The sequence below is a fragment of the Panthera tigris genome, chromosome B4 (genome assembly GCF_018350195.1).
Source record: "Panthera tigris isolate Pti1 chromosome B4, P.tigris_Pti1_mat1.1, whole genome shotgun sequence".
NCBI lineage: Eukaryota > Metazoa > Chordata > Mammalia > Carnivora > Felidae > Panthera > Panthera tigris.
The window spans coordinates 33,669,153-33,693,797 of NC_056666.1; the positions used below are offsets into that span (position 1 = coordinate 33,669,153).

General features: G+C 40.5%; 1 protein-coding gene across 1 annotated transcript in view; it reads right to left on the reverse strand.

The window, feature by feature from the left end:
- Window positions 1-24,645, reverse strand: part of USP18 (ubiquitin specific peptidase 18) — a 50,736-nt gene that overhangs the window by 15,660 nt on the left and 10,431 nt on the right. Inside the window, exon 3 of the mRNA XM_015542339.2 lies at window positions 20,625-20,770. Within this exon, the coding sequence (XP_015397825.2) occupies window positions 20,625-20,770 (146 nt within the window). The remainder of the gene's footprint in view (window positions 1-20,624; window positions 20,771-24,645) is intronic.

Genomic DNA, 24,645 nt, shown 5'->3' on the forward strand with positions numbered 1-24,645 from the left:
AGGAGAGATAAAGGTTTTCCCAAACAAACAAAAACTGAAGGAATTCATCACCACTAAACCAGCCCTACAAGAGATCCTAAGGGGGATCCTGTGAGACAAAGTACCAGAGACATCTCTACAAGCATAAAACATACAGACATCACAATGACTCTAAACCCACATCTTTCTATAATAACACTGAATGTAAAGGGACTAAATGCACCAAACAAAAGACATAGGGTATCAGAATGGACAAAAAAACAAGACCCATCTATTTGCTGTCTACAAGAGACTCATTTTAGACATGAGGACACCTTCAGATTGAGAGTGAGGGGATGGAGAACTATTTATCAGGCTACTGGAAGCCAAAAGAAAGCTGGAGTAGCCATACTTACATAAGACAAACTAGACTTTAAATTAAAGGCTGTAACAAGAGATGAAGAAGGGCATTATATAATAATTACAGGGTCTAACCATCAGGAAGAGCTAACAATTATAAATGTCTGTGCACCGAATACAGGAGCCCCCAAATATATAAAACAATTACTCATAAACATAAGCAAACTTATTGATAAGAATGTGGTAATTGCAGGGGACTTTAACACTCCACTTACAGAAATGGATAGATCATCTAGACACACGGCCAAAAAAGAAACAAGGGCCCTGAATGATACATTGGATCAGATGGACTTGACAGATATATTTAGAACTCTGCATCCCAAAGCAACAGAATATACTTTCTTCTCGAGTGCACATGGAACATTCTCCAAGATAGATCATATACTGGGTCACAAAACAGCCCTTCATAAGTATACAAGAATTGAAATTATACCATGCATACTTTCAGACCACAATGCTATGAAGCTTGACATCAACCACAGGAAAAAGTCTGGAAAACCTCCAAAAGCATGGAGGTTAAAGAACACCCTACTAAAGAATGAGTGGGTCAACCAGGCAATTAGAGAAGAAATTAAAATATATATGGAAACAAACGAAAATGAAAATACAACAATCCAAACGCTTTGGGACGCAGCGAAGGCAGTCCTGAGAGGAAAATACATTGCAATCCAGGCCTATCTCAAGAAACAAGAAAAATCCCAAATACAAAATGTAACAGCACACCTAAAGGAAATAGAAGCAGAACAGCAAAGGCAGCCTAAACCCAGCAGAAGAAGAGAAATAATAAAGATCAGAGCAGAAATAAACAAGATAGAATCTAAAAAAATGTAGAGCAGATCAATGAAACCAAGAGTTGGTTTTTTGAAAAAATAAACAAAATTGATAAACCTCTAGCCAGGCTTCTCAAAAAGAAAAGGGAGAGGACCCAAATAGATAAAATCAGGAATGAAAATGGAATTATTACAACCAATCCCTCAGAGATACAAACAATTATCAGGGAATACTATGAAAAATTATATGCCAACAAATTGGACAACCTGGAAGAAATGGACAAATTCCTAAACACCCACACACTTCCAAAATTCAATCAGGAGGAAACAGAAAGCTTGAACAGACCCATAACCAGCGAAGAAATTGAATCAGTTATCAAAAATCTCCCAACAAATAAGAGTCCAGGACCAGATGGCTTCCCTGGGGAATTCTACCAGACGTTTAAAGCAGAGATAATACCTATCCTTCTCAAGCTGTTCCAAGAAATAGAAAGGGATGGAAAACTTCCAGACTCATTCTATGAAGCCAGTATTACTTTGATTCCTAAACCAGAGACCCAGTAAAAAAAGAGAACTACAGGCCAATATCCCTGATGAATATGTATGCAAAAATTCTCAATAAGATACTAGCAAATCGAATTCAACAGCATATAAAAAGAATTATTCACCATGATCAAGTGGGATTCATTCCTGGGATGCAGGTCTGGTTCAACATTCGCAAATCAATCAACGTGATACATCACATTAATAAAAGAAAAGATAAGAACCATATGATCCTGTCAATCGATGCAGAGAAGGCATTTGACAAAATTCAGCACCCTTTCTTAATAAAAACCCTCGAGAAAGGCGGGATAGAAGGAACATACATAAAGATCATAAAAGCCATTTATGAAAAGCCCACAACTAACATCATCCTCAATGGGGAAAAACTGAGAGCTTTTTCCCTGAGATGAGGAACATGACAGCGATGCCCACTCTCACCGCTGTTGTTTAACACAGTGTTGGAAGTTCTAGCATCAGCAATCAGACAACAAAAGGAAATCAAAGGCATCAAAATTGGCAAAGATGAAGTCAAGCTTTCACTTTTTGCAGATGACATGATACTATACATGGAAAATCCGATAGACTCCACCAAAAGTCTGCTAGAACTGATACACGAATTCAGAAAAGTTGCAGGATACAAAATCAATGTACAGATCAGTTGCATTCTTATACACTAATAATGAAGCAACAGAAAGACAAATAAAGAAACTGATCCCATTCACAATTGCACCAAGAAGCATAAAATCCCTAGGAATAAATCTAACCAAAGATGTAAAAGATCTGTATGCTGAAAACTATAGAAAGCTTATGAAGGTAATTGAAGAAGATATAAAGAAATGGAAAGACATTCCCTGCTCATGGATTGGAAGAATAAATATTGTCAAAATGTCAATACTACCCAAAGCTATCTACACATTCAATGCAATCCCAATCAAAATTGCACCAGCATTCTTCTTGAAACTAGAACAAGCAATCCTAAAATTCATATGGAACCACAAAAGACCCCGAATAGCCAAAGTAATTTTGAAGAAGAAGACCAAAGCGGGAGGCATCACAATCCCAGACTTTAGCCTCTACTACAAAGCTGTAATCATCAAGATAGCATGGTATTGGCACAAAATCAGACACATAGACCAATGGAATAGAATAGAAACCCCAGAACTAGACCCACAAACGTATGGTCAACTAATCTTTGACAAAGCAGGAAAGAATATCCAATGGAAAAATGACAGTCTCTTTAACAAATGCTGGGAGAACTGGACAGCAACATGCAGAAGGTTGAAACTAGACCACATTCTCACACCATTCACAAAAATAAACTCGAAATGGATAAAGGACCTGAATGTGAGACAGGAAACTATCAAAACCCTAGAGGAGAAAGCAGGAAAAGACCTCTCTGACCTCAGCCGTAGCAATCTCTTACTCGACACATCCCCAAAGGCAAGGGAATTAAAAGCAAAAATGAATTACTGGGACCTTATGAAGAAAAAAAGCTCCTGCACAGCAAAGGAAACAACCAACAAAACTAAAAGGCAACCAACGGAATGGGAAAAGATATTTGCAAATGACATATGGGACAAAGGGCTAGTATCCAAAATCTATAAAGAGCTCACCAAACTCCACACCCAAAAAACAAATAACCCAGTGAATAAATGGGCAGAAAACATGAATAGACACTTATCTAAAGAAGACATCCTGATGGCCAACAGGCACATGAAAAGATGCTCAACGTCGCTCCTCATCAGGGAAATACAAATCAAAACCACACTCAGATATCACCTCACACCAGTCAGAGTGGCCAAAATGAACAAATCAGGAGACTATAGATGCTGGAGAGGATGTGGAGAAATGGGAACCCTCTTGCACTGTTGGTGGAAATCGAAATTGGTGCAGCCACTCTTGAAAACAGTGTGGAGGTTCCTCAGAAAATTAAAAATAGACCTACCCTATGACCCAGCAATAGCACTGCTAGGAATTTAGCCAAGGGATACAGCAGTACTGATGCCTAGGGGCACTTGTACCCCAATGTTTATAGCAGCACTCTCAACAATAGCCAAATTATGGAAAGAGCCTAAATGTCCATCAACTAATGAATGGATAAAGAAATTGTGGTTTATATACACAATGGAGTACTATGTGGCATTGAGAAAGAATGAAATATGGTCCTTTGTAGCAAGATGGATGGAACTGGAAAGTGTGATGCTAAGTGAAATAAGCCATACAGAGAAAGACAGATACCATATGTTTTCACTCTTATGTGGAACCTGAGAAACTTAACAGAAACCCATGGGGAAGGGGTAGGAAAAAAAAAAGGAGGTTAGAGTGGGAGAGAGCCAAAACATAAGAGACTCTAAAAAACTGAGAACAAACTGAGGGTTGATGGGGGGTGGGAGGGAGGGGAGGGTGGGTGATGGGTATTGAGGAGGGCACCGTTTGTGATGAGCACTGGGTGTTGCATGGAAACCAATTTGACAATAAATTTCATATATTGAAAAAAAAATAAAAAATAAAAAATAAATGGGTGAGAAACCTGAATAGACATCTCACCAAAGAAGATACACAGATGGCAAATAAGCATATGAAGCAGTGCTCAGCATATGTCAATAGAAATTGCAAATTAAAATAATGAGATACCTCTACATACCTATCAGAATGGCCAAAAATTTTAAATGCTAACATCAAATGCTGGTGAGAACACAGAGAACAGCAACTCTCATTCACAGCTAGTGAGAAAGCAAAATGGTACAGCCACTTTGGAAGACAGTATGGTGGTTTCTTACAAAACTAAACTTACTCTTTACATAAGACTCAGCAATCACGGTGCTTGGTATTTACTCAAAGGAGTTGAAAACATATGTATACTAAAACCTGATATGTTCATAGCAGCTTTATTCATAATTGTCAAAATTGGAAGCAACAAAGATGTCTTTCAGTAGGTAAATAGATAAATAAACTATGGTACACCCAGACAATAGAATATTCAGTGTCAAAAAGAAATGAGCTAGGGAGGATTCTAGGAATATGGAGGAGTAGGAAGCACCAGGAATCTGTCTCCCTATGTAGACAATAATTGCGCTGGCAGAATCTGTCTGATATTAATAGTTTTGAACTCTAGAGTTCGTTGAAGGTTCGCAACTTCTAGGGGAAGACTAGGGATAAACAATGGTTAATTTCAGTCAATTTCATCTCTTTGCACAGTAGCAACAACCCATCCCCCACCCCTAGCCATGTGGCCAGCAGCTTGTGCATGGTGTGTCAAAACTGGGATGGGCGTAAAGGACTCTGTCTTCCAAATATTGAGATCTGTGCTCTGATTATTGATGTTTCTGATCACAGATGTGCAAACAAAGAGGCAGGCAGCCATGGTAATTTTATGTCTCTCCAGTGTTTCAAGCCCCTCTCCTTCAGGCTCAAATGACTTCCAAGAGGAATTTAAAGAACTAGATCCCTGATTTCCTCTCCCTTCATTTTTTGCTTTTCCCCTTTTAGGAGTCAAATGCTAAAGACTAGGACACCCCAAAACAATGGTATAAACAGAGAAAATTAAAAAGTGACCATAAACACAAAGGGAAAGGTGCAAAATTACCAGAGGAGATATTAAGTTTATACTTTACTCTGATCCTTGGCACAGAGATAACTACCATAATAAAAAAACCAAAAGCAATAAACAAAAATAATAATAAGTAAAAATAACAAATAAAATAATAATAATAAACAGAAAATCCTGGAGAAGAATCTGATTTCCAGAGTTACCACATTATTAAATTCAAATGCCAGCGTTCAACAAGGCATACACAAGGCATACAAAGAAATAGGAAGTATGGCCCAATCATTGAAAAACCAAAAAGAACTCAAGTCAACAACCTAACTTATAATTTAAGGAAACAAAAGAACAAACTAACCAAAAGCTAACAGAAAAAAGTGAAATAACAAACATTAGAGCAGAGATAAAGTAAATAGAGAATAATAATGGAGAAAATCAATGAAACTAAAAGTTGGTTTTTTTTAAAGATTAACAAAATTGACAAGTCTTTAATTGGCTAAATGGACTAAGAAAAAAGGGCCTCAAATTACTAAAATCAAACATTAAAGTAGAATTTAATATCAATTCTACAAAAACTTTTAAAGTATTTTAAGAGATCACTATGAACAAAAAATGGAATAACCTAGATGAAATGGACAAATTCGGAGAAAAACAAACCTACCAAAACTAAATCATGACAATATAGAAAATCTGAATATGCCCATAATGAGTTAGATTGAGTCAGTAATCTTAATATCTGGACAAAGAAAAATCATAGTGCTTATGGCTTCAGTAATTAATTCTACCAAACATTTAAAAGGATCTAATACCAATCTTTCCCAAACATTTCCTAAAAACTGAATTTGAGAAAACACTTCTCAACTCGTTTTAGAAGACCAGCATAACCCTGATACTAACGCCAGACAAAGTCACTACAAGAAAACACCAAAATCCCTTATTAACATTTATGCAAAAATCACCAACAAAATATTAGGAAACAATTCAGCAGCATATTGAAAAGACTATACATCATTACCAAATGAAATTTATTCCTAGAATGCAAGAATGGGTCAACATATGAAAATCAATCAATGTAATATGCCACATCAACAAATCCAAAAACATGTGATCATCTGAATTGATGCAGAGTAAGTATTTCACAAAATTCAACATCCTTTTGTGATAAAAATAAATATGAATAGAAGAAAATATAACATATAAAAGCCACATATGACAAACCCTCACCAAACACCACTCAATTGTGAAAGACAGAAAATTTTTCTTCTAAGATCAGGAACAAGGCAAGGATCCCCACATTAACCACTTCTCTTCAACACATCACTGAAAGTTCTGACCAGAGCAATTAAGAACAAGAAACAATGCTACGGTAAATCAAGGATTTAGGTGATAATGATGTATCAATGCAGATTCATCTATTTTAATGAATCTACCATTCTGGTGCAGAAGATTGATAATGGAGGAAAATGGGTGTGCAGTGGCAGGGAATCTATGGGAAATGTCTGGGCTTTCTGCTCAATTTTTCTGTGAAGCTAAAGCTGCTCTAAAAAAAAAAAAACAATCTACTAAAAAAAAATGAACAGAAATTCAGAATCTGTGGGATACCATCAACTACACCAACATACATATAATGTAAGTCCCAGAAGGAGCAGCAAGAGACAAAGGCCAGAAGGAATATTTTTAAAGAAATAATGACCCCAAACCTTATAAACATGAAAAATCAGTTCTGGAGGCTGTGGAGTCAAAGTTCAAGATATCAGCAGATTCTAGGCCACTTTCTTGGGTATCTTCACATGGTGTAAGAATCAAAGGAGATTTTTCAGGCCACTTTCATAAGGACATTAATTCCATTAATAAGAGCTCTGCTTTCATGAACTAATCACCTCCGAAAGGCCCCTTCTCCTAATACTATCACTCTGGGGGTTACATTTCAAAATATGGATTTTGATGGGACACAAACATACACAACAGGTCCTCAATAAGATCACACCTTCCTTCTCATCAGAAAATGAGAACAGAAGATGGTGGGATAACATATTCAAAATGCTGGGTAGAAAAGCTGTCAACTAAAAGTTCTATATCCAGCAAAACTTCTCTTCAAAAATGAAGCAGAAATTTAGACACTGAAATAAACAAAAACTGAGACCATTCATCACTAAAGACTTGTCCTACAAGAAATACTAAAGGAAGTTCTCCTGGATAAAATGAAACTGTACAGTAACAACATGGTAACACAAATCCAAATGAGGAAATAAGAAGCACCAGGATTCAGGAGGGAGTTAAGATTGTGGAGGAGTGGGAGACTCTAGGCTTGTCTCATTCCTTGAACACAGCTAGATAAATATCAAATCATTTTGAACACCCAAGAAGTTGATCTGAGGACTGAGAGAACAAAAAAGCACAACTAGACTTAGAAGGTAGGAGCTGTGGAGAGTTGATTTAGTGGGGAGAAGAGCTGTGGGTGTTGTGATGGTGAGGGAGCCCTGATCATGGAGAAAGGAAGAGAGAGAGAGAGAGAGAGAGAGAGAGAGAGAGAGAGAGAAAGCAAGCAAGCGAGCATGTAGGGAATTGCACAAGAAAAAACTCTTCCCCAAAAATATTGACAGAGAAGAGGAGAGAGACTGAATACGACAAGTTTTTATAAACAATGGAGCACAGGGTCTGAAGTTTCAGAGTCACACATGCTGGGCTTAATAGTGCTCTGGTGGGGAGGGAGGACAGAGACCTAGGAGTAGGCAGCATAGGCTGAAGATGCCCTGCTTGGAACGCATTTAGGAGAAGGGACACAGCTTCTCCAGGAGCAAGAGACAGAGTGGGTGCTACTGAGCTGCCCCATTCACTAACATAAGAAAAGGAACACGGGCTGAGGACAGCAAGCCTTGGCGCTGGCTTTCTGCTGTGATTTACCACCAATTCTGAATTGCTGCATGGGCATGAAACTGATTTCTGGGGCAAGCTGGCACCAGGCCATAGTGCAGGAAGACATGACCATAGAGGATCAGCACATGTCCATGCCACTCAGATCTCTAAAATTTGGAGTTCTGTGCACCGGAGGTAAAACACACAAGTGCTATGCCACCTGGAAAGCAGACAGCTCAGACACAGGCAGGGAGAAAGCAGGGATCTTGTGGAAGAAGGGGACACATGACAGGCGGTTGTTTGCTCTTCTTTGAGGGTTTCCTGAAGAATGGCAGGCGTGAGGTCCCCGCTCTGGGGATGAAGGAATGGAGTGACACCATTTGCACCCTGCCATAAGCACTGACAGACTTCAGTGAGCAAAAGAGCACCACCAAGTGGAGGCCAGAGCCACTTATACAAAGCCCCACTACCCTGCACCCTGCAGGTGCATCTCCACTAGGGCAAGTCCACCTGAGAATCACCACAGCAGACCCCACCCCCCAGAAGACCAGCACAAACTCCTCACCTGCACCAAGTGTACTGATTATAGAGTGCTGCAAAGCTATAGCTCTAGGAGAAATACGATCTAGCTTCCTTTGGTTTTCTTCCCCTGCTTGGGATACAGAGAAAGTAATTTTTATTTATTTATTCTTAAAAAAATTTAATGTTTATTTATTTTTGAGAGATAGACAGAATACAAGCAGGGGAGGGACAGAGAGAGAGGGAGACATAGAATCTGAAGCAGGCTCCAGGCTCTGAGCTGTTAGCACAGAACCTGGTGCAGGGCTTGAACTCACAAACCACAAGACCATGACCTGAGTTGAAGTCATATGCTTAATTGACTGAGCCATCCAGGTGCCCCAGAGAAAGCAATTTTTTAATTTTTTTCATTTTTATTTTTATGTTTTTAATTTTTTTTTTAATCTAGCTTCTTCTAACAAGCAGACCTAAACACATCTAGGATCTAGCTTCCTTTTTTTCTCGACCTTAGAAAGACAGTATGAAAAGACACAGGAATTCACCCCAGAAAAAGAACAAGAGGTCACAGCCAGGTATTTAATCAAAAGATAGATAGATAGATAGATAGATAGATAGATAATATGCCTGAACTAGAATTTAAAACAATTATAAGGATACTAGATGGGCTTGATAAAAACATAGAAAACAGTAGAGAATCCCTTACTGTTGACATAAAAGAACTAAACTCTAGGCCAAATTAAAAATGCTATAACCAAGATGCAAATCCAAATAGATTCCATGACAATGAGGATAGATGAAGCAGAAGAACAAATCAGTGATAGAGAAGATAAAATTATGGTAAATAATGAAGCTGAAAAAAGGGAAAGAAAGGTATTGGATCACAAGTGTAGACTTAGGGAATTCAGCAACTCCTTAAAGGATAATTATATTCCTATCACAGGAGTCCCAAAAGATGAAGAGAGAGAAAAAAGGGCAGAAGGTTTATTCAAACAAACTATAGCTGAAAACTTCCTAACCTGGGAAAGAAAACAGACATTGAAATCCAAGAAGCACAGAGAACTGCCATTAAATTTAACAAAAGCCGGCCATCATCAAGACATATACTCAAATTCACAAAACACACAGACAAGGAAAGAATCCTGAAAGCAGCAAGGGAAAAACGTCCTTAACCTATAAGGGAAGACAAATCAGATTCCCAGCAGATCTGTCCATAGAAACTTGGCAGGCCGGAAGAGAGTGAATGGCATGATATATTCAATATGCTGAATGGGGAAAATATGCAGCTAAGAATATTTTATCCAACAAGGCTGTTACTCAGAATAGAAGGAGAGGTAAAGTGTTTCCCAGATAAACAAAACTAAGTGAGCTTGTGACCACTAAACCAGCCCTTCAAGAATTATTAAAGGGGACTCTTTGAATGGGGGGGGAGGGGGGGGAAGGACCAAAAGCAACAAAGACTAGAAAGGAACAGAGGACAACCAGAAACATCAACCTTACAGATAACACAAAAGCACTAAATTCATATCTATCAATAATCACTCCGAATGTAAATGGACTAAATACTCTGCTAAAAAGACACAGTGTATCAGAATGGATAAAAAAAAAAAAAAAACAAGACCACATATGCTCCCTACATGAGACTCATTTTATTAATTTTTTTAACGTTTTATTTATTTTTGAGACAGGGAAAGACAGAGCATGAACAGGGGAGGGTCAGAGAGAGGGAAACACAGATTCTGAAACAGGCTTCAGGCTCTGAGCTGTCAGCACAGAGCCCGACGCGGGGGCTCGAACTCACAGACTGCGAGATCATGACCTGATCCGAAGTCGGCCGCTTAACCGACTGAGCCACCCAGGCGCTCCTAAGAGACTCATTTTAGACCTAAAGACACCTGCAGATTGAAAGTGAGGGGATGGAGAACCATCTATCATGCTAATGGATGCCAAAAGAAAGCTGGAGTAGCCATTCTTATATCAGGCAAACTAGATTTTAAACCAAAGACTGTAACAAGAAATGAATAAAGGCATTACATCATAATTAAGGAGTCTATCCGTCAAAAAGATCCAACAATTATAAATATTTATGCCCCCAACTTGAAGCACCCAAATATTTAAAACAATTAATAACAAATATAAAGAAACTCACTGATAGTAATACAATAACAGTAAGGGACTTTAACACTCCACTTACAACAATGGACAGATCATAAAAGCATAAAATCAACAAGGAAACAATGGATTTGAATGACACACTGGATGGACTTAATAGATACATTCAGAACATTTCATCCTAAAGCAGCAGAACACACATTCTTCTTGAGTGCACATGGAACATTTTCCAGTACAGATCACATCCTGGGTTACAAATCAGCCCTCAACACGTACAGAAAAACTGAAATCATACCATGCATATTATCAAACCACAATGCTATGAAACTTGAGGCCAAACACAAGAAAAAGATTTGGAAAGACCACAAATAGATGGAGGTTAAAGAACATCCTACTGAATAATGAATGAGTCAACTACAAAATTAAAGAAGAAATTAAAAAATGCGTGGAAGCAAATGAAAAAGAAAAGATGGAGGCATCACAATTCCAGACTTCAAACTACAAAGCTGTAGTCATCAAGACAGTACAGTACTGGCACAAAAACAGATACATAGATCAATGGACAGAATAGAAAACCCAAAAATGGACCCACAACTATATGGTCAACTAATCTTCAACAAAGTAGGAAAGAATATCCAATGGAAAAAAGATAGTCTCTTCAGCAAATGGTGTTGGGAAAACTGGATGGCAACATGCAAAAGAATGAAACTAGAACACTTTCTTACACCATTGTGGGGGATAAACTTAGGAATCCCCCAGGCTTACACCAATGGGTTAACAAGGCATAAAGAAATACAAAGTCATAAAATTCTCACACCTCAGTTTGGGTAACCAGATTGGCACGCCAAGAATAGGGAAGCACAAAGGTGCCAAGAATAGGGAGGTGCAAATGCACCCCAAAATAGGGAGGAGGTGCTGAGCCCCCAAAAGTAGAGAGGGAGAGGCAAAGGCCTGAAATAGAAACAGTGCAAAGGTGCCCAATACATAGGAATAACAAGATTAGATATTCAGGGTGAAAGCACCCCAAATTTAGTACTACAGCATACAGCTGCTTTCATAGGAGAATAGGGCCAGGTTAGGCAAACTGGTGAACTGGACTTTGGACCACTGTGCTGCAGGCACAGCAGCCCAGAGCAGAGATGGTTAACAAAAGAAAAGGTGCCTTATTAACCCTGAGGTTATTCCCCCTATCTGTCTCATCCCCTAGGCTGACAAAGATAAACAGGGATGGTACCTCCTGTCTGCTGTTGACAACCATCTACCCATCTGCCCAGCGCCTGGATTTTGTTTTATATTGACCAAAACCCCAAACACTGTATATCTTCAAAATCCCCTTTTCCACCTCACATCCACAAATTAATGTTCCCAGTTTCTTTGTCTCTTTGTACATACCCATCACGTTTACAAGCCTTCTGATCTGAATAAATACAGGGCAAGGACCCTCATTTGGGGCTCTTGTCTTTTTCCTGGACATTAGCCATCTCTCATTTTAATCCCGCATCCGCTCATTTGCTAGACAAAGAGAACTTTAGACTTAGAGTCTACGACACACCATACACAAAAATAAATTTAAAATGAATGAAAAACCTAATTGTGAGACAGGAAACCATCAGAATACTAGAGGAGAACACAGTCAGCAACCCATTTGGCCTTGTCATAACTTCTTACTAGCAAAATGAACTGTTAGGACTTCATCAAGATAAAAAGTTTCTGCACAGTGAAGGAAACAATCAATAAAACTAAAATGCAGCCTATGGAACAGAAGATATTTGCAAATGACATATCTGATAAAGGGTTAGTATCCAGAATTTATCAAACTCAACACCCCAAAAATAAATAATCCAGTGAAGAAAGAATAGACACTTTCCCAAAGAAGACATCCAGATGGCTAACAGACACATGAAAATATATTCAGCATCACTCATCATCAGGGAAATACAAATCAAAACCATGATGAGGGGAACCTGGATGGCGCAGTCACTTGAGCATCCAACTCTTGATTTCGATTCAGGTCATTTTCCCAGGGTTATGGGATCAAGCCCTGGGTTGGGCTCTGCATTGAGTGTGGAGTCTGCTTACGATTCTCTCCCTCTGCCCCTCTCCCCAGCTTGCTCACTATCTCCCTCTCTCAAAAGAAAAAAAAAAACAAAAACATGATGAGATACCACATCACACCTGTCAGAATGGCTAAAATTAACAACACAGGAAACAACAGGGGTTGGTGAGGATGCAGAAAAAGGGGAACCCTTCTGCACTGTTGGTGGAAATGCAAACTGGTGCAGCCACTCTGGAAACAGTATGGAGGTCCCTCAAAAAATTTAAAATAGGGGCATGTGGGTGGCTCAGTCAGTTGATCATCCAACTTCAGCTCAGGTCATGATCTCATGGTTCGTGAGTTCTAGCCCTGCATTGGGCTTGCTCCTGTCAGCACAGAGCCCGCTTTGGATCCTCTCTGTGCCCCCCTCTCTCTGCCCTTCCCCACACATGCTTTTTCTATCAAAATAAATAAATATTTAAAAAAATTAAAAATAGAACTACCCTATGATCCAGCAATGGCACTACTAGGTTATTTACCCAAAGGATACAAAAATTACAGATTCAAAGGGGTACATGCACCCTGATGTTTATAACAGTCTTATCAACAATGGCCAAACCATGGAAAGAACCCAAGTGGCCATTGACTAATGAATGGATAAAGAAGATGTGGTATATACATACAATGGAATATTACTCAGCCATCAAAAAGAATGAAATCTTGCTATTTGCAATGAGGTGGATGGAGCCAGAGAGTATTATGCTAAGTGAAATAAGTCAGTCAGAGAAAAAACAAATACCATTGATTTCACTCATATGTGGAATTTAAGAAACAAAACAGATGAATATATGGGAGTATGGGGAAAGACAGAGGAAAACAAACCATAAGAGACTCAAAGACAGAGAACAAACTGAGGGCTGATGGAGGGAGGTGTGTGGGGGATGGGCTGGATGGGTTATGGGCATTAAGGAGGGCACTTGTTATGATGAGCACTGGGTGTTGTATGTAAGTGATGAATCACTAATTATACTCTTGAAAACATTACACTATATGTTAACTAACTGAAATTTAAATAAAATTTTTAAAAAAGCATTGGGATTCAGAGTGACATCACCAAGATGGCAAAGTAGAAGACCCCAGTCTCCAAGCCCCCACAAAAGATCAACGATTCCATAGCTATCCATAAATAAAAACAGGAGAGTCCACTTAAAAAACTTCAGGAACAGGGTTCCTGGGTGGCTTAGGTGGTTGAGTGTCCAACTCTTGATTACAGCTCAGGTCATGATCACAGGGTTGTGGGATCGAGCCCCACATCAGGCTCTGTATTGAGCATAGGGCCTGCTTAAAAATCTCTCTCTCTCTCCCTCTGACCCTCTCACGATCTCATGCATGCCTTTTCTCACTCTCTTTCTCTCTAAAATAAAATTTAAAAAAAGAAACTTCAGCAACAGGAAGAAAAAAAAACTTGAGCAACACAGTGGTAAAAACCTAAGGATAACCACACAAAAAGGATAGGAAAAAGAGCTTCATTTTGCCTATATCATCCCACCCTCCAGGCCAGCACTTCCCAGTGCCAAGAGGGAACTCCCCAGCTCGAGAGAACTCCTTTTAGCCCTGAATGATACATTGGAACAGAGGGACTTGACAGATATATTTAGAACTCTGCATCTCAAAGCAACAGAATATACTTTCTTCTCGAGTGCACATGGAACATTCTCCAAGATAGATCATATACTGGGTCACAAAACAGCCCTTCATTAGTATACAAGAATTGAGATGATACCATGCACACTTTCAGACCACAATGCTATGAAGCTTGAAATCAACCACAGGAAAAAGTCTGAAAAACCTCCAAAAGCATGGAGGTTAAAGAACACCCTACTAAAGAATGAATGAGTCAACCAGGCAATTAGAGAAGAAATTTAAAAATATATGGAAACAAACGAAAATGAAAATACAACAATCCAAACGCTTTGGGATGCAACGAAGGCAGTCCTGAGAGGAAAATACATTGCAATCCAGGCCTATCTCAAGAAACAAGAAAAATCCCAAATACAAAATCTAACAGCACACCTAAAGGAAATAGAAGCAGAACAGCAAAGACACCCCAAAACCCAGTAGAAGAAGAGAAATAAGAAAGATCAGAGCAGAAATAAACAAGATAGAATCTAAAAAAAATGTAGAGCAGATCAATGAAACCAAGAGTTGGTTTTTTGAAAAAATAAACAAAATTGATAAACCTCTAGCCAGCCTTCTCAAAACGAAAAGAGAGAGGACCCAAATAGATAAAACCATGAATGAAAATAGAATTATTACAACCAATTCCTCAGAAATACAAGCAATTATCAGGGAATACTATGAAAAATTATATGCCAACAAACTGGACAAACCTGGAAGAAATGGACAAATTCCTAAACACCCACACACTTCCAAAACTCAAACGCGAAGAAATACAAAATTTGAACAGACCTATAACCAGCGAAGAAATTGAATCAGTTATCAAAAATCTCCCAACAAATAAGAGTCCAGGACCAGATGGCTTCCCTGGGGAATTCTACCAGACATTTAAAGCAGAGATAATACCTATCCTTCTCAAGCTGTTCCAAGAAATAGAAAGGGAAGGAAAACTTCCAGACTCATTCTATGAAGCCAGCATTACTTTGATTCCCAAACCAGACAGAGACCCACTAAAAAAAGAGAACTACAGGCCAATATCCCTGACGAATATGGATGTAAAAATTCTCAATAAGACACTAGCAAATCGAATTCAACAGCATATAAAAAGAATTATTCACCATGATCAAGTGGGATTCATTCCTGGGATGCAGGTCTGGTTCAACATTCACAAATCAATCAATGTGATACATCACATTAATAAAAGAAAAGAAAAGACCCATATGATCCTGCCAATTGATGCAGAAAAAGCATTTGACAAAATTCAGCATCATTTCTTAATAAAAACCCTCGAGAAAGGCGGGATAGAAGGAACATACTTAAACATCATAAAAGCCATTTATGAAAAGCCCACAGCTAAAATCATCCTCAATGTGGAAAAACTGACAGCTTTACCCCTGAGATCAGGAACACGACAGGGATGTCCACTCTCACCGCTGTTGTTTAACATAGTGTTGGAAGATCTAGCATCAGCAATCAGACAACAAAAGGAAATCAAAGGCATCAAAATTGGCAAAGATTCAGTCAAGCTTTCGCTTTTTGCAGATGACACGATATTATACATGGAAAATCCGATAGACTCCACCAAAAGTCTGCTAGAACTGATACATGAATTCAGAAAAGTTACAGGATACAAAATCAATGTACAGAAATCAGTTGCATTCTTATACACTAACAATGAAGCAACAGAAAGACAAATAAAGAAACTGATCCCATTCACAATTGCACCAAGAACCATAAAATACCTAGGAATCAACCTAACCAAAGATGTATAAGATCTGTATGCTGAAAACTACAGAAAGCTTATGAAGGTAATTGAAGAAGAGACAAAGAAATGGAAAAGCATTCCGCGCTCATGGATTGGAAGAATAAATATTGTTAAAATGTCAATACTACCCAAAGCTATCTACACATTCAATGCAATCCCAATCAAAATTGCACCAGCATTCTTCTTGAAGCTAGAATAAGCAAACCTAAAATTTGTATGGAACCACAAAAGACCCCGAATAGCCAAAGTAATTTTGAAGAAGACCAAAGCAGGAGGCATCACAATCCCAGACTTTAGTCTCTACTACAAAGCTGTAATCATCAAGATAGCATGGTATTGGCACAAAATCAGACACATAGACCAATGGAATAGAATAGAAACCCCAGAATTAGACCCACAAAAGTATGGCCAACTAATCTTTGACAAAGCAGGAAAGAATATCCAATGGAAAAAAGACAGTCTCTTTAACAAATGGTGCTGGGAGAACTGGACAGCAACATGCAGAAGGATGAAACTAGACCACTTTCTTACACCATTCACAAAAATAAACTCAAAATGGATAAAGGACCTGAATGTGAGACAGGAAACCATCAAAACCCTAGAGGAGAAAGCAGGAAAAAACCTCTGACCTCTGCTGCAGCAATTTCTTACTTGACACATCCCCAAAGGCAAGGGAATTAAAAGCAAAAATGAACTATTGGCACCTCATGAAGATAAAAAGCTCCTGCACAGCAAAGGAAACAACCAACAAAACTAAAAGGCAACCAACGGAATGGGAAAAGATATTTGCAAATGACATACGGGACAAAGGCCTAGTATCCAAAATCTATAAAGAGCTCACCAAACTCCACACCCAAAAAACAAATAATCCAGTGAAGAAATGGCCAGAAGACATGAATAGACACTTCTCTAAAGAAGACATCCGGATGACCAACAGGCACATGAAAAGATGCTCAACATCGCTCCTCATCAGGGAAATACAAATCAAAACCACAATGAGACACCAGCTCATGCCAGTCAGAGTGGCCAAAATGAACAGATCAGGAGACTATAGATGCTGGCGAGGATGTGGAGAAATGGGAACCCTTTTGCACTGTTGGTGGGAATGCAAACTGGTGCAGCCACTCTGGAAAACAGTGTGGAGGTTCCTCAAAAAATTAAAAATAGACCTACCCTATGACCCAGCAATAACACTGCTAGCAATTTACCCAAGGGATACAGGAGTACTGATGCATAGGGGCACTTGTACCCCAGTGTTTATAGCAGCACTTTCAACAATAGCCAAATTATGGAAAGAGCCTAAATGTCCATCAACTGATGAATGGATAAAGAAGATGTGGTTTATATACACAATGGAATACTACATGGCAATGAGAAAGAATGAAATATGGCCTTCTGTAGCAACGTGGATGGAACTGAAGAGTGTTATGCTAAGTGAAATAAGTCATACAGAGAAAGACAGATAAGATATGTTTTCACTCTTATGTGGATCCTGAGAAACTTAACAGAAGACCATAGGGGAGGGGAAGGAAAAAAAAAAAAGGTTAGAGAGGGAGGGAGCCAAAACATAAGAGACTCTTAAAAACTGAGAACAAACTGAGGGTTGATGGGGGGGTGGGAGGGAGGGGTGGGTGGGTGATGCGTATTGAGGAGGGTACCTGTTGGGATGAGCACTGGGTGTTGTATGGAAACCAATTTGACAATAAATTTCATATTTAAAAAAAAAAAAGCTCCTTTCACCCAGAAAAGGAGAACAGGATGAATGACCAACTTCCCCACCCTTTCAGCACACTGGATGAAGGACCTAGTTTCGTTTCACCCCACCTGGAAATCAGTAAAGCTGAGATGTCTGTAAATGTCTAGGAACAAGGAATAAGGGAAGCAACTGCTAGTATCATCCATGTAACAGAAGCCAACACAGTTCCCCGTGACCCACCCAACTAAGGACCCCATTAGCTTCTACCACTGAAAAAAAACTAATGGACAGTACAACCACCATGGATACCCTGCAGATTTCACCACTGAGATGGTCACCCCACAGATTTTTGTTTACAGGCACCATTACCAGAGTCCCTCCCCACTACATTCCCCTCCACCCACCAGTGCTCAGAAAATCACAACAGCAGACATTCCTGGCCTCTGTGGCTGCACACATACAAAGTGTCAGCCTACATCCTCATAGCTGACCCCCACCCCCATTTACACACTTGTAGCTAAACCCTGTGGCTGTGCACCTACACCTGCCAGCCTGAATCCTGTCGCCATTCTCTACTGCCTTTTGTACATCCAGAGTGAGCCCCTATAGCCACATAACTGCTTCTCAACAGCTAAGACCCACCTCCCCCCAAGCTGCCTATGAGCCTGGGTCCAACCCTGACACTTGTCACTGGCCTGCGCCTCTGGGGTTGCCTACAAGTAACCTCTGCATCTGTGCAACCTATACACTGCCAGCCTGAATCCCATCACCAACCTCTGTTGCCCTACACATTCCAGGGGCAAGCTTTTTCAGCCAAAGGAGTGCACTATGCCGTCACAGCTGCTTGTGGGCCCACATCTGGCCCCAACTACTGTCTCTGTCCTATGCCCTGGGCTCATCTACAGCTAGCCTCCACAGCTGTGCATGTGTATACTCCTGGCTTGACCTTTGTCACCAGCCTTCAATGTAATGTGTGCACCCATAGTGATCTCTGCAACCACAGAACTGCAAACCAATAGCAAAAGCCCCCACAGCTGCTAATGCACCCTCAGTAAGACCCAGCACCTGCTGCTGGCCACAGCCCTCACCACTATGTGTGTGTCTACAACCAGACCCTGCCACCAAGCAGCCACCTGCAATCAGCCCCCACAGACAAGCATGCACACCACCAGTGGCAACCACCACTCCCTGCCCTGGTCCTAGCTGCTGCACCAAAAGGTCCACTGAGGACTCTAACAGCTCTTGTAGCTATTTCAGATACCCTACATCTCTCTCCAAGGATCACACAGTTATCTAGGTCATGGACCCCAGAAGCCTAAGCCACTAAGACATTATAACCCCTGGACCCAGAGCCACCATACACCACACCTGGTGCCCCCACACCACTAGACCTAGACCACAGCACACTCTAGCTGTAGGTGAAGGTCTTTCTCTAAAAAAGTCAATGCATAAAGTCTGTAATAAGTAACTACTTCTTCAAATGTGGAGACACCTACACAAGGCTACAGGGATCACAAAGAATCAGGGAAACACGATATCACTAAAAGAACAGAATATACTTTCAAAAACTGATCCCAAAGAAATGGAGATATACAAATTGCCTAGAAAATAATTATAAATAATTGTTCTAAAGATACTCAGAGCTGTCACAGAACATAATCAATTTCAATAAATCAGGAAAACAATGCAAGAAAAACAGAAGTTCAACAAAGAAAGAAAACATAAAAAAGAACCAAATAGAAATTTTGGAACTAAATAACACAGTGATTCAGCTGAAGAATTCAATAGTTTCGACAGCAGACTGGATGGAGTCTCAAAAGAGAAAGGAAAGTGACAGAAAACTTACTTAAGAAACAGTAGCTGAGACTTCCCAAATCTGGGGAGATTAGACATCTAAGTTAATAAAGCTCATAGGTCCCCAAGCATATTTAATTCAAACAGATATTCTCCAAGACATATCAGTGTTAAAACTTCAAAAAATCAAAGACAAAGAGAGATCTTAAAATCAATAATAGAAAGGAAGCTTATCACTTACAAGGGAACCCCCTATAAGGCTATCAGAGGATTTCTCTGCACAAACCTTACATGCCAGGAGACAGTGGAATGACGTATTCAAAGTGATGAAAGAAAAAAACCGCCATCAAGAAAACTTTACTTCAGAAATGAAGGAGAGATAAAGGCTTTCCCAGACAAATGCTGAGGGAGTTCATCATAACTACACTTGCCTTACAAGAAATGCTAAAGGGAGTTCAGTTCTTCAACCTGAAAAGAAAGAACACTAACTGTAAAAAGGAAAGAGACTGAATCAGTCATTTTATTGATTTTTATTTTTATTTTAGAGAAAGCACGAGTGGGGGAGAGGGGCAGAGGAAGAGAGAGAGAGAAAAAATCTTAAGCAGGCTCCACACAAAGTGCAGAGCCTGACACAGGACTTGATCCCACAACCCTGGCATCATGACCTTAGCCAAAATAAAGAGTTGGACACTCAACTGACTGAGCCACCCAGCCACCCCTGAATCAACCATTTTAAAGCTTCCCACAAAGAAAATCCCAAGCCCAGAGGGCTTAATTCTGCCAAACATTTAAAGAATTAACACCTATCTCTTCACAAACTCTCCAAAAACAAAGAAGAGAAGGGGACAGTTCCTGACTCATTTTTGAGGCCCTCACCCTCCCTCTACCCCCTTACCATCCCCCCTCCCTCTCTCTCAGAGATGAGAGGGCTGTCTTACTTGGAACATTGTACTTCTGGAGACAGTAGGCAAGTTCCAAGGGTTGCACTGCTTTCTGCCGGCTGTCCCGCATCCTCTCTAGTAGCAAGAGCAACTGGAAGGGGACACTTCTCCTTTGCTCTTCTGTTCCCCTTGGTACTGTTATCCTGCCAAATAAGAACATCCATTATTATCCTGCCAAATAAGAACCTCCTTATCGCCACAGTTCTCAATGCTAGATGCATACTGGAATCACTTGGGGGAACTTTCAAAAATATCCATGTCCGGGCCACTTTACAGATACCTAACTCAGAATTTCTAATAGTCGGTCCCAGTTATCAGAACTTTAAGTTTCCCAGATGACTTAAATGTACAAACGACTTGAAAAATACCATGTTAGCATATTGGCTATAGAGAGTACCCTCTCAAGAGGGGATCAGACAACTGTTGTCTCACCCCTCTCCCAACTCTGCCCAACAGTCAAACTTAAATGAAGGGCAGATGCAGAAGGTCCTGGGTCCATAGCAAAATGGCCATACAGTAAAATGTCCAGGCTGAAGTACTCCAAAGTGAAAAGGCAAATACTTATCTAGGTCCTGGGAAGAAAGGCTCATGCCAATGGAAGGGAAAAAAAAGAAAGCACTGGGCAGAAAAGAATATATGATAGGCAGAAAGGAAGATGTAAGCAAAGTAGGAGGACCAGAGGCTCACCTCATCCCAGGAACACAACTGCATAACTATCAAATTGTCCTAAATACCCCAGAAATTGACCTAAAGACTGATAAAACAAACTCCACAATGAAAGGAAGAGAAGAGGCCACATAGAAAAATGTAAGAAGTATGGAGGTGAGGTTTTGGGGAGAAACAGATCACAGCTGCTGTGGAGGGGAGGGAACCATGACTGTGGAGAAGGGGGAGAGAGAGAGAGAAACGCACAGCAGAGTGCACAAGGAGAACGTTTCCAAAAGCCATTGGTTTGGGAAAAAAAGAGGGGCAGACTTTTATGACTTCTTGCAACCAGCAAGGCTTAAACCTTGGAGTTTTAAAGGTCAGAGGTCTTGGCAGGGATAGAGTGTAGAGGGTCCTATACTGCTCCTGGAAAGAAGGCAGGGAAACAACTGGGGGCAGATAGCATGGAAACGACCATCTAAAAAGCACCTAGGGAATCAAGATCATCCAGAGGTAGGAAGATGGCAGCGTAGGAGGACGCTGGGCTCACAGTGTCCTGCAGATCACTTAGATTCCACCCACACCTGCCTAAATAACCCAGAAAACCACCAGAAGACTAGCAGAACAGATTCTCCAGAGCCAAATGTAGACGAGAGGCCCACGGAAGAGGGTAGAAAGGGTAGAGAGGCGGTGTGTGCTACATGGACTGGCAGGAGGGAGCCGGGGCAGAGGGGCAGCCCGCCGGCAAAGCAGAGTCCCCGAGTCTGGCTTGCAAAAGTGGAGGGGCCAGACAGAGTGTGTTCGGACAGCAAGCGGGACTTAACATCTGGAAGGTTATAAGTTAACAGCTCTGCTCGGAGAGCGGGAGGGCTGGAGGACAATGGGAGGGAGAGTTGTTGAGCCCCGGACGACAGAGCGCAGCTTGGCGGGGAACAAAGGCACTTGCCAGTGCCATCTCCCTCGCCCAACCCCAGCCAAAATCCCAAAGGGATCCAGTTCCTGTCAGGGAACTTGCTTGCACCGCGCAAACACCCAACGCTGTACTTCTGCAGATCCATCCCTCTGGTGGCAGGTCTGACTCCTCCCGGTGCCACAGAGCCCCTCCCGAAGCAGATCACCAAAGGAAAAGCAAACTGAGCCTGCCCCACCCACCCCTGTGCAACTTGCCAATCCACCCCAACTAATATGCCAGATCCCCAGCACCACAAGCCTGGCAATGTGCAAGTAGCCCAGACAGGCCACGCCAACCCACAGTGAATCCCGCCCCTAGGAGAGGGGAAGAGAAGGTATACACCAGTCTGACTGTGGCCCCAGCGGTGGGCTGGGGGCAGACATCAGGTCTGACTGTGGCCCCGCCCACCAATACAAGTTATTCAAGACAGCACAGGGGAAGTGCCCTGCAGTTCCGCACCATTCCAGGGACTATCCAAAATGATGAAACGAAGAATTCCCCTCAAAAAAACCTCCAGGAAATAACGACAGCTAATGAACTGATCAAAAACGATTTAAACAATATAACAGAAAATGAATTTAGAGTAATAGTCATAAAATTAATCGCTGGGCTTGAAAACAGTATAGAGGACAGCAGAGAATCTATTGCTACAGAGATCAAGGGACTAAGGAACAGCCAGGAGGAGCTTAAAAATGCTATTAATGAGCTGCAAAATAAAATGGAGACGACCACACCTCGGATTGAAGAGGTAGAGGAGAGAATAGGTGAACTACAAGATAAAATTATGGAAAAAGAAGAAGCTGAGAAAAAGAGAGATAAAAAAATCTAGGAGTATGACAGGAAAATTAGAGAACTAAGTGATGCAGTAAAGAGAAATAATCTATGCATAATTGGTATTCCAGAGGAGGAAGAGAGAGGGAAAGGTGCTGAAGATGTACTTGAAGAAATAATAGCTGAGAACTTCCCTGAACTGGGGAAGGAAAAAGGCATTGAAATCCAAGAGGCACAGAGAACTCCCTTCAGACGTGACTTGAATCGATCTTCTGCACGACATGTCATAGTGAAACTGGCAAAATACAAGGATAAAGAGAAAATTCTGAAAGCAGCTAGGGATAAACGTGCTCTAACATATAAAGGGAGACCGATAAGACTAGTGACGGATCTCTCTTCTGAAACTTGGCAGGCCAGAAAGGAATGGCAGGAAATCTTCAATGTGATGAACAGAAAAAATATGCAGCCGAGAATCCTCTACCCAGCAAATCTGTCATTTAGAATAGAAGGAGAGATAAACGTTTTCCCAAACAAACAAAAACTGAAGGAATTCATCACCACTAAACCAGCCCTACAAGAGATCCTAAGGGGGATCCTGTGAGACAAAGTACCAGACATCGCTATAAGCATGAAACCTACAGACATCACAATGACTCTAAACCCACATCTTTCTGTAACACTGAATGTAAATGGACTAAATGCACCAAACAAAAGACATAGGGTATCAGAATGGATAAAAAAACAAGACCCATCTATTTGCTGTCTACAAGAGACTCATTTTAGACCTGAGAACACTTTCAGATTGAGAGTGAGGGGATGGTGAACTATTTATCATGCTACTGAAAGTCGAAAGAAAGCTGGAGTAGCCATACTTACATAAGACAAACTAGACTTTAAATTAAAGGCTGTAACAAGAGATGAAGAAGGGCATTATATAATAATTACAGGGTCTATCCATCAAGAAGAACTAACAATTATAAATGTCTATGTGCTGAATACGGGAGTCCCCAAATATATAAAACAATTACTTACAAACATAAGCAACCTTATTGACAAGAATGTGGTAATTGCAGGGGACTTTAATACCCCACTTACAACAATGGATAGATCATCTAGACACATGGTCAATAAAGAAACAAGACCCCTGAATGCTACATTGGATCAGATGGACTTGACAGATATATTTAGAACTCTGTACCCCAAGGCAACAGAATATACTTTCTTCTCGAGTGCACATGGAACATTCTCCAAGATAGATCACATACTGGGTCACAAAACAGCCTTCAAAAGTATACAAGAATTGAGATCATGCATACTTTTGGACCACAATCGTATGAAGCTTGAAATCAACCACAGGAAAAAGTCTGGAAAACCTCCAAAAGCATGGAGGTTAAAGAACACCCAACTAAAGAATGAATGGGTCAACCAGGCAATTAGAGAAGAAATTTAAAATATATGGAAACAAACGAAAATGAAAATACAACAATCCAAATGCTTTGGGATGTGGCGAAGGCAGTCCTGAGAGGAAAATACATTGCAATCCAGGCCTATCTCAAGAAACAAGAAAAATCCCAAATACAAAATCTAACAGCACACCTAAAGGAAATAGAAGCAGAACAGCAAAGACACCCCAAAACCCAGCAGAAGAAG